At 47.9% G+C, this 13,155-nt stretch overlaps 2 protein-coding genes across 3 annotated transcripts in view; one reads left to right on the top strand and one right to left on the bottom strand.

Annotated features, from left to right (window-relative positions):
- Positions 1 to 539: 539 nt before the first annotated feature.
- Positions 540 to 3,517, bottom strand: SNU13 (small nuclear ribonucleoprotein 13). Its single transcript, XM_065837801.2, has 3 exons — positions 3,478 to 3,517; positions 2,479 to 2,599; positions 540 to 1,498 (listed from the first exon to the last, which is right to left on the bottom strand). The coding sequence occupies exons 1-3, from the start codon at positions 3,478 to 3,480 to the stop codon at positions 1,236 to 1,238; spliced, it is 387 nt and encodes a 128-aa protein (XP_065693873.1). The 5' UTR covers positions 3,481 to 3,517; the 3' UTR covers positions 540 to 1,235.
- A 1,619-nt stretch (positions 3,518 to 5,136) lies between these two features.
- Positions 5,137 to 13,155, top strand: part of LOC136104343 (coiled-coil domain-containing protein 134-like) — a 46,695-nt gene continuing 38,676 nt past the window's right edge. The window contains exons 1-7 of one of the 2 annotated variants that reach the window (XM_071801412.1): positions 5,137 to 5,357; positions 5,696 to 5,819; positions 8,036 to 8,086; positions 10,132 to 10,205; positions 10,877 to 10,982; positions 11,541 to 11,744; positions 12,994 to 13,124. In XM_071801412.1, the coding sequence (XP_071657513.1) occupies positions 5,220 to 5,357; positions 5,696 to 5,819; positions 8,036 to 8,086; positions 10,132 to 10,205; positions 10,877 to 10,982; positions 11,541 to 11,744; positions 12,994 to 13,124 (828 nt within the window). In that variant the 5' untranslated portion in view covers positions 5,137 to 5,219. The remainder of the gene's footprint in view (positions 5,358 to 5,695; positions 5,820 to 8,035; positions 8,087 to 10,131; positions 10,206 to 10,876; positions 10,983 to 11,540; positions 11,745 to 12,993; positions 13,125 to 13,155) is intronic. The other variant, XM_065843241.2, reaches the window with a different exon arrangement.

Raw genomic sequence — 13,155 nt, 5'->3', positions numbered from 1 at the left:
CTTTTGCATCTTGCAATAGAGGACAGGTTTGATATGACCCATTCCAACGCAGATTTACGTTCTTCTACTCAGAGCAGTAAGTGGATTTATTATACAATACGCATTTAACGAAAGCTGGCCTCCTAAAACCAAGGCTAATCCAGAATGCTGGTGGTGCTTCATGCTTTTTCTAGAACATGAGATTATCTGTATCTAACATTGTCTTCTTGAGACACAAGTTGTTTTACCTGATAAGTTACTTGCTCTCTCTTGTCTTGGCCATGATTTAGAGTTTAGTCAGGTGACTACAGCACAACAGCTTCTCTAAAAGCATGTGGCCAACAAGGACCCTACAGATCTCAGCAAGCTGCTCTCTACCATGTGTTTTGTACTTAAATAGCATAGGAAGCCCAAGCTCATCAGTACAGTCCACACAGAGAAAACTGAAGGAGTATGAACTACTACACGATAGCCTTTAGGCTACTTCTTAGCAGTTCAGCTTTACAGGTAGGAAAACTTCAGTTAGTTGCAAATGCTTCCTCAAGGGAATGACAATTAAATTTAGCTTTGTCAACAATTTTATTTTTCTTTAAAAGTATTTAAAAATAACCGAGATATTTCCCCTTGTACACTGCCATAGGATTTCTGCTCTCTGTGCACCTCATACAGAAGTCTGTCTGGTTTCAAGAAAAGGGTTGTGCTGCATGTACTGATCTTGGCTCCTTCTGTTGCTACACGGTAGCTGCTGCCCACCCTATATGGGGTCTATGCTGCTCCATCACTGAAAGCAACAACTCCAGCAGTCTGCACACACATGCTGTGCGGGGAACTGACATGCCTGATCTTCAGTAGAGTAAATAATTTAGAAACACAGTGTTAGACCTGTTAGAGGCCAAAGCTTAGCAGAAATACCATAATGCAGAGGAAGCTACTGGGTGGGTTAAAAAACCCTGAGCAGGCAAACATGGAGATAAAGGGGGATTTTTTTTTTTTCCTTTCCTTTAGACATCAAACAGGAAACACAGTTGTACAACCACTTTTCAAGAAGGTAATACAAATGAGAATTAATGTGTTGGAGTGGAATAATAAAAAAGGGACAAAGGGCAGAAACACTAAGAATCAAGTCATTATTAAACAAAAATATGGTGTTTTGAAATTAAACACTGATACCAAAACTATAATCCCAGCTGAAGCTAGACATTAATTCCCCCTGACTTCAACTTCCCTATTCCACACACGCTTAAACGCATGGGCATTTAGACCAACAGTCTTTCTATAGCTTGCTGGACAGATTGAATCTGAGGCTTTAGCTGTGATCCCTCCTTGATGGTGATGGAGCAGGCGATGACAGGCCGGGAAACACCACATGCCCGGCCTAGGGCTTGCTTGGAGCGCACAAACACATAAGGTACATTTTTGTCCTCGCAGAGAAGAGGGAGGTGCAGGATGATCTCCAAGGGCTCTGCATCTGCTGCCATCACAATGAACTCTGCTATCCCTCGGTTCAGTGTTTTGGTGGCTGTAAAATAAATGAGAGTAAGTAAAGTCCCTCTGTAAAGCACATCTAATGAAAAACATTAGGAGATGTTGAAATTGGCATGAGCAAGATGGAGATCTGGTGGCAGCATGAGGACAGGCCAAAGGAAAATAGCAGCTCTAGGGCCAAGGAGGGGGTTACTCGCAGGGCTGCACCTGGGCTATGAGCCCAGCTCTGCCCTCAAGCACTGCAGAGAAATCACAAGAGAGCAAGGCCAGCACAGTGCTGCTGATGGCTGGGGGGGCTGGGGTGTGCCATGGATGAAGGGAGAGGGAAGAAACTGGGTTTGTTTAGCCTGGAGAAGCAAAGCCCAAGGTGGGACTGGGGGGGATGTGGCTGCTGTCTTCTACTTCAAGGGGATTGCACAGAAGGTGGAGCTAGACTGTCCTATGACCACACATGAAAAAGGACAAGTTGCAGGCTGACTCTTGCCTCAGGGAGATTCTGGAAACATGCTAGAATTTTCTCTTCTTTCCCCCCGCCCCACTATGAGAGGGGTTTAAGCCACGGGACATGGATCCTGAGAAGCTGTGGAGCTTCTGTCCTTAAGGATGTGTTTTTTAAAGTCTGACTAGGCAAAATACCAAGCAACCTGCTCCAGCTGTGAAAGGAGACACTCTTTGAGCAGGCTGCACTAGAGACCTCCAGAGGTCCCCTCAAACCCAAATCTTTATGGTTCTAAACTGGCTAGGCATCTGGTAGTCCCAGTGCCACACTGCTAAAGTATGCATGGTTACAGGACATGTACCAGGAACATAGTTTGGGCATCTAACAGAATGCTGAAAAGATTACAGCTTAGTTCTGTCCCTGAATATTGCTTCAGCAGGTGAGGAGGAGGGAGACACAATATCCTGATCGATGTAACATTAGTGGCCTGCTGCTAGAGAGACAATTTCTGGCCACAGCTTCTCAGAAAATCCTTGCTATGATTTCTAGCATGCTTCATAACACACAGGTCTCACCTTCATTGGCTCCCTTGCGTAGCTGCTTATAGTTGCAGGATTGCTGCACAAGATCCAGTAGCGTTTTGGTGAGCTGTGCATCAGCCAGGGGGTAAGCTTTGGGGTTCACTTCTGCCTCGCTCTAGAGAAAGGAAAAAGTAAAGAGCATTACAACAAGAGCAAAGGGGGCATCATGTCCACCACATACACTGACTACTGGAGTCACCTTGCCATTCTCAGGTGCTCTGCACATACACTAAAAATCCCACTGCATTTTAACTGTAAGTAGGGAATCTCCTCATATTCAGAGTAGGCAGTATCTGTTCAGACAACCCGTTTAGATCCTACAAACTAGCAGCAGTGAATTTACAGGGCAGTTTTCAGTCATTTGCTACCACGGATACTATACAAAATTAAGTGTTTCAGTTCCACAAGGAACAACCTCCTGTCAGCAGCAAATTAACGAGCTCAGACATGAATTTTAAAGAAACTCCGAGCAGAGCACATATCAGGTTTATTTCTGAAAGTCACAAGCAGCTTCCAAACATTAACATCAGTGGGGTTGTGGAATAGCAACGAAGTCACAAGCAACATCAACGACCGGCACTGGCAGAACGGCAACTCCTTCAGGTGCGGCGGCTGCAGCCAGCGCAGGGGAGGCCGGACCCAGGCCGCGCTGCTCTGCCGCCCGCCCGCACACGCAGCGACAGCCCGGCCCCAGCCGAGCACATGCTCCCGCTGCCCGCGGGGTACAGCCGAGCCGGGACACGAAGCCGGGTCGGGAGAGCGGCTCCTTCGTCACTAGGTGCCTCTAGGGCCGCCAGTCCCCCGGGCATTACCCTGCGGGGCAGGGCACCCACAGGGCGACCCACACCCGGCCGCCGTCCAGCCCGCCCGCCCGCGGCGCCCGGCCTCCACGTGCTCCCTGCTCCGCAGCCGCCAAGGAGGCAGCGTCCCCTCAGCCCAGGGCTCCCGGTGCGGCGGCCCATAACGGGGAAGTGGGCACCCGGCCCCACTCACCATGGCCGCGGCCTGGGCTAGCGGCGCGGCGCGGCGCGGCGCGGCCCGGTGGCTCCGGTGGGCCCGAGCGCGCTGAGGGGGAAGAGGCGGGAACGCTCCTGCGCCGTGCCGCCGCCGGAAGTCAGGCGGCCACGAGCCCGGGGCGGGGTCCGGGGCGGAGAGTCCGCCCCCGCGTGGTGCCGTGCGGCGTGGCGGGGCGGGGCGTTGCCCGGGGCGGCTGGTACGTTAGGGCGATTGTGTGTCTTGGTTCCTCACCCGTAGCGGCGGGGGGGGCAGCGCAGGGCTGTTTCTCCAGGGCGCAGAGGGGACACATACGGTATTACCTGTGCGCGGGCGCCGCAGCAATGCGCGCTGTGACACAGAATGTGACCGCAGGGTCACCGAGGAACACAACCCGGTTGTTTATGTCTCCTCTGCCGAGCTCAGTTCAGCACTTCGGGTCCGCTTCCTGCTCCCCATGTCGCTCACGCCGCACAGTGGCACCTCACGGGGAGCATCGTTCCTACCTGACCAGGCTGTGCGTGTGGGGGTGACCTGTGACAGGGGCACATGAGTGCAGAATCACTTTGGTTGGAAGAGAACCTCAAGTTCATCAAGTCCAACCATTAACCTCACGCTGGCACTAAACCTCATCTATACGTCTTTTAAACACCTCCAGGAATGGTGACTTGATCGCTTTCCTGGGCAGCCTGTTCCAATGCCTGGCAACCCTTCCTGTGAAATTTTTCCTAATATCCAATCTAGACCTCCCCTGGCACAACTTGAGGCCATTTCTTCTTGTCTCATCACTTGCTACTTGGGAGAAGAGACCAACACCCTCCATGCTACAACCTCCTTTTAGGTAGTTGTAGACACAATAAGGTCTCCCCTCAGCCTCCTTTTCTCCAGGCTAAACAGACCCAGTTCCCTCAGCCGCTTCTCACAGGACTTCTTCTCCAGACCCCTCACCAGGGGTCTATTTATTTACACAACCCTTAACAGAGTGCCATGACTTTGAGTTCTAAGTCACATAGTAAATAAACTAATGCCCTAGTATCTTCCTCTTCAATTTCCTTCCCTATTCATCAGCTTAGCGGACTTGACAGCTACAAGAGTGTGACATATTCCCTAATGTATACTAAGTAGCATTAAGCCTGCTTCAATAAACCTTCTTTGCATCAGTAGCATCATAGTATATATCCCTGTGAAGCACAATCTTCATGTGAAATTGCATGTCATTGGGATAGGCTTATATCAAAATGGAAAGACAAGTATCCACACTTCTGGCATCTCTCTGCCATGCCTACCTGGACTTACTTTCTAAAATGAGACTAGGTTGCTTGAATTGAAATCTGTATGTCATGTGTGGTACTGAATGGGGTTATAAAGTGGGTCTATATGCAGCTTCGTTGCCCTTCCCAGAACTCACTGCAGCTCCTCTGTGTCTTTCAAAACTGAACACAGTATTTGAGGTGCAGTCTCACCAGCGCCGAGTACAGGGGGACGATCACAGCCCTAGCCCTGCTGGCCACACTATTTCTGATACCAGCCAGGATACTTTTGGCCTTTTTGGCCACCTGGGCACACTGCTGGCCCATGTTCAGCCGGCTGTCGACCAACACGCCCAGGTCCTTTTCCGCTCGGCAGCTCGCGGGAAAGCTCAGGGGCGGGGGAGACACAGCCCCGTCCGGCTCCCGCTCCCGGAGCGGCGCGGGGAGCACGGCCGCGGGACACGGGTCCCGCCGGCGGCAGTGGCCCCGCGCATGCGCAGTGGCGGTCGAGCGATGACGGCGGGGGCCGCGCGGCCTTGCGGCGGGCACGGGTCCCGCTGGGCGCTGCCGCTGCGGCCGCCGCTCTGCCTGGCCTGCGCTGTGGAGACCCTGCGCGACGGCAGAGCCTCGGTGGGCAGCGCCTGCCCCACCGGACGCCCTTTCTCCGTCCCGGGCCGGGGCCGGGCAGAGCGGGCCTCTGCCGGCCGGGCGAGGAGCCTTGGCCCCTCACAACTGGCACTGCGGCCCCCTCAGCGATCCCCACCCCTCAGGGATTCCCACCCTGCTGCCATGGCTGCCCCCTCTCCTACGCCGAGTTTGGGGTTGGCTGACTGTATCATGGCACTTGGCCCACTGTATGGCCTGGGCTGCCGGGCCCTGGCAGCACTCTACCCCCCCAGGGGCGGTGGGAGCAATGGGATGGCTGGGGCCTGGGTGCTAACTAATGGGTTCCTGTCTCTGCCCCGTAGCTGGTGCGCAAGAAGCATGTCCTCTCCCGCCTCCACGATGCCCTGGCCTGGCAGGCGCTGCCAGTTGTCCAACTGCTGGCACAAGATGAGAGGGTCTGCAGTCATTTGATAGGAACTCTCTTTGGTAAGGGTGCTGCTGTGGCCTGGGACAGCAGCAGGGAGAAGGCAGCTACCTTGTCTTTCAATGAATGTATAAACATGAAGCTTCTCCACATTTGAAACACATGAAAGCAAAAGAATATTGAGATACCAAGTTCCATGCTTCCACCATTCTGTATTAGGTATGTTATTACTTCCTGTGGAAAACTACCTCTCATTTGATTTAGAATACGTTAATTAATTTCCATATTCACCAGGGAGCAGGATTAGCATGTTCATAAAGCTCTTGCAATTTTCCAAAGTATCTTGACATATCTTTAAAGTCTTTCTGGAGAACAGGAGGTGCCTGACATATGACTCTTCCCAGAATGTTCTCCATTCTGGTCCTGTGCCTCAGTGATTTCTCATCTTTCTGAACTATGGCATTATACCAAGATTCATACAGAAATGAAAGTCTGAGGTTGAAAAGGTGTTGCTTGATTTAATATCAAATGTGAAAAATACAAATTTATCTTTTTTTTTTCTCACACAATCACCTTACATTTGTAGAAATTCCTGTAGCCATAGGACTGTAATACCTTCTTCCTCCTGGTGGGTCAGCTTCACCAGCAGGATGTCGGGAAGTGCCTTTCCAGTAACAGACTCTGTGATCTTGAACACCTCTTACTGGTTTCTGTTTGCATAGCAGTGCTGTGGGAAAGGTCTTTGGAACATCTGAAATCTGAATGCAGAAGATATAATGATCTAAATGAGGGAACAGTAAGGCAAGGAAGAAGAAAGATGGAGGGTACGAATGTGAGTGCCTTCAAAGAGCAAATATACTGGATTCCTTTAATTCCATTATCTCATTTCCACATCATAGATAATTCTTATTCTTTGGGGAAAGTGACTTACAAGCCCCTTCCCCTGCCTTGACACACTGAATAATTCAAATAGTGTTTTCCCAGTTGATTTTCCAGCACAGCGTTGTGCATATTTTGGAAGCAGCTTTGTTAGAAACAGAACTTCATGCATGTTTAGTTCTCTCCATCACACAAATTTTTATTGAGTGCTGTTTGTGTACATAACCCTATACAGATGTGGAGGGAGTGGTGCTTATGGCCAGTTCACTCCTACAGTATATGACCCTAACACAAAATATCCCAGAAGACCAGGGAGCTGTGCTTGCATTTCAATGCTCTTGTCTGGTTTTAACAATTTTGCCTCTCTCTTTAAGAAACTGCACAATTGAATGGTTTTGGGACAGCTTTGAAATTTTGCTATACTTCGTGTAACTGCTGGAGCGGTTGGAATCCCAGTCTAAGCTTGGGGGTACAAATAACAAAATGAACATTTTGGGTAAAGCTTGAACGAACCAAGGATCATTTAGTGCAAGAGTGTAAGAGGGGCCACCAAAGGTTTGAGCAGTGCTGTGGAGGAAGTATTAATAGTTACTGAGGATTGGGCAGATGAAGTAGGAAAGATGTGCTTTCTTCAGCTGCAGTCTCATGACATTGCTTTAGTTGGTCAAATTTCTGAGAGGTTATGGAATCTCCAAAGGGGAGGTAATTTGATTGGGTGTGTTGGAACAAGTGGTTTGGTGTGGCAGATGTGGGGGACTGAACCAGGTGCCTGATGCTGTAAATGCCTGAAGTTGGAAGGAGCTGGGAGGTGCAGTTTCTCCTCTGCTGTGGCGTAGTAGCTTATCTTCATACATCCAATCTTATACTCTGCTTGCACAAATGACTCGTGAAGTGGAGCCTTCAGGTTCCATTTAATGTTGGACTAGTTTCCATGTGCTTTAAACCTGCTGTTTAAATTTAGTCTTGGGATTTTCAATACTGTGGAGGGACAATTCATGGTAACTGGTATGAATGGAAGGTAGGACAGTTAGCTGGTCTCTAACTTCTGTCATTCTAGAGTGTTGTAATTGAGATGTGTGATATTGGTTACACGCAGTGAGATGCGGTGATGGTAACAGTTATGTATTTAATTATATATGTGAAGCCATTGACCTCAACCACAAAGTACCCAAAAAATATCCAAGAGAACTGAGTGCCTTCATGTCCCTGTGTCCTGTTTATGGAGGTGTCTTTTGCGATATTCCCTGAGAGCATCCACCTTCCTCTGACAAAATCAGGCTGGTCTCACATGAAGTGCGTAAAACACAACAGCTGTAGGCAAAAAAAAATGCAGCTCTTTTCACTAGAAGGCATTAGAAGCAGGAATGAGTTCCGTGACTGATTGTGGTTTATCTTTTAGGGATGTTGCATACTGTGGAAGACAGTGGTGCCCTGGACCTATTTGCAGAAGGTGAGAGGCAGATGCCATGTCTTGATTACTGACAGTTTGTGAATGGGAGTCTGTCTTGGCTGATAATAATAGTGAGATGCTCAGTTTCTACACAGCTTGAATTGGGAAAAAGCATCTATTTGCTATCAATACAACAGTGACAAGCTCTTCCAATATTTGGGGAAGGGGGAGTGCAAGTAGATCTAAATATTTAGCATTTCTCTCTGTGTGTGCTATGAATTTAGTGTCAGATCAGTATCAGTGGTAAACAAAGCCTCATCTTTGGACCTGACCGAAGTCTCAAAGCAAATGGGAATTTTCCTGTTGGCTTCAGTGAACTTTGGGCTCTACTGCTGTCTGCTTAGGACAGAGGGTATTTGGGATTTAGCTGTACAGGTTGCAGATTTCTGTTTGTGAGCAGCCCTTCATTTGAAATCTGAAGGAAATGCCTGCAAGGCTGACAAAGGAATCTCTGCAGTCCAATTAACCTTGGGCATCTCTGCCGAGTCCATTGATCTTAGCAATGCAATGATTTCTTCCTGTCCAGCCATGAAAGATGAAAGGAAGCATGACCAGCTCCTTTCAGAGGGGTTTCTGTTCTCAGGCTTTTGCTTGAAATAATGTTGAAAAGGTGAGAAGTCTTTCTGTTATGTTACCAGTCTGTTGAGAGATGGAGAGTCTTAAACACAGGAATTTTAGCTTAGTGTTACCTGACTAATACAATCACAGAACCATAGAATTGTTTCAGTTGGAAGAGAGCCTCAGAATCATCAAGTCCAACCATAACCTAACTTTAGCACTAAACCATGTTCCTAAGAACTTTGTCCCTAAGAACTTCGTCCCTAAGAACCATGTCCCTAAGAACTCCTGAAAGTTTTTAGGAATTTTGAGAGTTCCGGACAGGAAAGGGCCACTAAACCATCTGTACATCACCCATCTAAAGATATGACTCTGCTGAGATGTGTAGCTCTTTAGCTAAAGTAGGTCTCCTAGATAAACCTCCAGTATTGCCCTGGATATACCAAGAAATTGAGGATCTAGAAATCTTTGGTATTTTTGTAAATGATGCTTTCCTAGAATACAAATCAAAAGAATGTGTTTTTCAAATGAGTCATGCCATGACAGCAAGATACATCTAAAACAGCTTTATCAAATCCTAGGGAACAATGTTCTGCACAGGGTCTCAGTAAGGCGAGTATTCTCAAGACTTTATCTGCTGAATATGCACGTGTCCTGGTTCTAAAAGTATCAGGCGAGGGACTTTGCTTCCTGAAACCATTCCACGGGTATATGTGTGGAGTCAGGGGCAGCCTGCCAGCATCAGATGACTCCTTTGTTATTTTTTTAGGGAAATGCCAGGTGATGTGCAGTCCCTGCCTGGTAAACATAGTTTCATGTTGATTCCTCTATTAGGACAGAGCAGACAGAGTTCTTGAAGTTGCAGTGAACCAAGAATAACAGCCCTTACTAGGGGCTGAGAAGGTGATCAGTACCACAAAAGTGACAGGGATCTTGCTTCCTGGCAAGGTGTATGGGCTGACTGCAGTGAGGAGGAAAGACCGTTATTGTAGATAGGTACAGGAGCTCAGGGACACGTGCAACCGGGGGAGGAGCTCTCAGTCTGCACCTAAGGATATTCAGCAGCTTCAGTTCTGATATCTTCTCTGCGAAAATATGCTTTTAAAGGCCAATTTTCATACTGTAGAAAGCCTGTTTTATTCAATTACCAGAATTTTTTATGCTTTTAAGCTAGGGCTTTGTTTCTTTCCCTTTCTGGTTCCTTACGTTTACTCAGTGTTCTGGTGCCCAGTTTGTTGCTTGCAGTTCATTTGCACACATGGTTTGTAGTGTTGCTAGAGCAGGACTGTTGTAATGTTGCTGCGGAGAGCCCGAGCTGGGCGATCAGAAGTAATAGCGCTGGGAATGTTGATGTTACCCTGCTCTCTCAGCACCTCCGTGCTCATTTAATTTCTAAGCTCTTTACTTGCTGCTCTGCTAAAGCCCTGTGGAAGATGGATTGTGAGCACTCTTGGGTGTGAATTACTGATCCTGTTTCTTCTGCCTAGTTCTGGTGCGGCTTGTAGTGGAGCTGAAGTCAGAACAGTACTTACGCTGCATTTTGGATGAAAGCCAAAAAGAGGTCAGTGAAGATGAATTCCTTGCCCTTTCAGTCTTTCAGAGCTTGAGGAGATGGGAACAAGTGGCCCTGCAAGACTGCAGCTGCTGCACTGGGATGCGGCCTCTGCTGTGGTGGGATGTCCTAGTGCCAGCTCCCCTGCTGTGATTTTGGCAGTGTTGGTGTCTACCCTGGAGTTTTCCTATTGCTCCCATGACACCATGCAGCCATATGGCTTCATGATGTTCTTGTGAAGTTGTGTGGCTTCCCCAGATTCCTTTTTTTTTCCCCTCACCATTTCGGAGATATGAGGAGCTTGCCCAGCCTGTGCTGTGGGCTCTTACTGTGTTAACTCCTAAGTTTGTGATGGCCCTATGAGGTAAAAAAGCCCAAAACGTTGAAATAGTGAAAGTGAGGAGAAGTTCAACTGGTTCAGCTGCTCATGTAAGAGCTGGAGGGGAGAGAGAGGAAAAGGAGCAAAACACGAAATTTCTTGGAATTATTAAAAGGCGTTTTGAAGACTTAGTGGTGTGGTCAGGGTTTTCCTGTGGTTTATCCTAAGTGGTGAAGAGGACCCAGCTTAGGAAAAGATCCTGTTCTGGAGCATCAAAGTGAGCTTGCTGTTTTGTGTGCATTTCTGCCTTTGGACTGTATCCTCACCAGTCAAACATTCCATTTCTCTGTCTCTCCTACAGCTGTGCAAAGCAACTACCATGAGGGGCAGCCTGCCCACATTCTCTCTCTTGGGCAAGCTGGCAGATGCCATCCCAGGCTTTGCTGATATACTGGTGGTAGAGCACGGTGAGTAATGTGCCGTGTCCCACTAAAGAGTAGTGGTCACAGCCCTAATACATATATGCATGCGTGCACCCTCTTGTCCCCCATGTGAATTCATGAAGTTCACACAAAAAGCCTGTCCAGAAGTCAGAGTGGCATTTGGGCCTCCTGGGTTGCAGATCAGTACCTTCACAGCAGGCTTCTTGTTGTGCTCTTAGCCAGCCTGGCAAGACCAGCCTCTCTGAACTGGGGCTTGTGGGTCTGCCTCACAGACAATATACATTTAGTTTTTCTTTCCTTGGTCCAACCCCTGGGGGTCTGGTGAGTGAGCTTAGCTGTTTGTGGAAGTAGCTGGGATGATGGATCTTCACATGGTGAACAACCAGCTTCTCTAGCCATTTATTACTGTATCTCTGCTCAGGATGGGTGGTGGTGAGCACATCACCTAATTGTGGCATTCATTAATCTGCACACACCAGTCTGTCCAGTGGGCTTTTGCAAGTTTTCAAGGGAAATAGGTTGGTGCTTTTAAAAAGTCAGTTCATTGGTGTGAATGTTTGCTGTTTCTGTTCTTCATGCTAGGTAATTTAGTGGAGCACATGCTAATGGGTTTGACATACCCAAATGAATCTATAAAGGCTGCTGTCTGCTACTTGTATGGCAAGCTGTACTCCTCTCCTGTTGGCACAGAGCGGCTCTCAGCACACTTTGAGGAAAGGCTGTGTGGTCTCTTCTTGAAGGCCTTGGGTCGTGCACAGACAAAGGAGCTGCAGATTAATTGTTTGGGTAAGGCATTGCTGAGGGAAACTGCAAGGTGTGAGAGAAGGCTCAGAATGAGGAGGAAATCTTTGAGTGGTGTAGACTCTTTAATGTCAGTTGCTCCCCAGAATGCTTGTCTGAAGCATTCGAGCCTTTCTGTTAATCCATAGCAATCAAAAAAGCCCAGACCTGCTGCTGATCTCCCCCAGCCCTCTGTTGTCCCTCAAGCCTCATGTTTGCTTAGCACTGACTAATCTTCAGAGTCTCTTCAGAGCTTTCACTGTGGCCTGGCCTGTCTCAATGGAATGCTGTCATCCTAGGAACAGACCATCCCTCAAAGTGTCTGAATGCAAACACTATGCACGAACAGGCAGGTTTTGCAGGGCAGTGTGATGGAGTCTAACAAATACAGTCTTCAGATGTGGGGCATCATGTTATTTAGGTTAGAAAGCTAATGTGGAAGTGGTGCTTTCTTGCATTTATGCTTCCAACTGCACTTGTCAGCTGTTGCTGGGAGCACAGTTTCGGCCTTTCTGCCATTGTTTGCTTGTAAACCATCCAGAGAATTCCTTTTTCTTGTAGGAGATAAGCAGGAACTGGATTGCTCCTTAGATCATCTACTCAGCTAATAGAAATGGATGATGATTCCTTTGAAAGTAGAATTCTATAGCTCAGATGATACCCCTTGTGCATTTGTACTGACATGTACTGATGATTTGCATTGATACCTGTAGCAGTGCTCTATACTTTTATACTGAAGGCTTTTTTTTTAATGTGTGGATGTCCCTTAGCTACATACAGCTGTTTCAGTAAGAGCCTGTGAAAGTAGAAGGGGAGGATAAATGCCAATTCTCTAGGAAGTAGTCCAGGGAAAATGTCTAGTTATTGTTGGGTCACTGGCTCTAGCCTGGAGAAAAATGCAAGGCAAGAGCTCTCCCAAGAAGCAGTTTGAAGGCTGGGTACTGGAAAACAGAAAAGAGTTTGAGTAGAGTGCTCCTGAGATCATGTACCTGTGCACACACACGCCTCTGAGAAGGAACAGGGAGCATCAGACTTAGCAAAAAGCATCAGCAACAAGGGGTTGCAAGACATGGGGCTCATGGAAGTATCTGGGAACACAGCGAGAAGAAGCTCCCTCAACTGGAGGTGAGGGTCTTTGTTAGGAGTGCAGGAAAGGGAAGGAATTTGGCAACAAGTCTTGGGCCGTAGATACTCTTGTGTTAATATAACCCTGCTGTGCCCAGTGTGGTGCTCATTCTTGCTCCCCCTTTTGCAGGTTTGCTGAAGGAACTGCTGAAATCTGACCATTTTGTATCCATTCTTATGAATAATTCAAGGACAGAGGAGGAGTCTGAGAACCCTGACTTTTTAGAATGGGAACATCCACTGCCACTTGTTCTCAAAAAGGTGATCGCTGAAGTGATAGTGAATTATTGGT

The sequence above is a fragment of the Patagioenas fasciata genome, chromosome 1 (assembly GCF_037038585.1).
Source record: "Patagioenas fasciata isolate bPatFas1 chromosome 1, bPatFas1.hap1, whole genome shotgun sequence".
NCBI classification, from domain to species: Eukaryota; Metazoa; Chordata; class Aves; order Columbiformes; family Columbidae; genus Patagioenas; species Patagioenas fasciata.
This window is presented reverse-complemented; position numbering and strand designations above follow the sequence as displayed.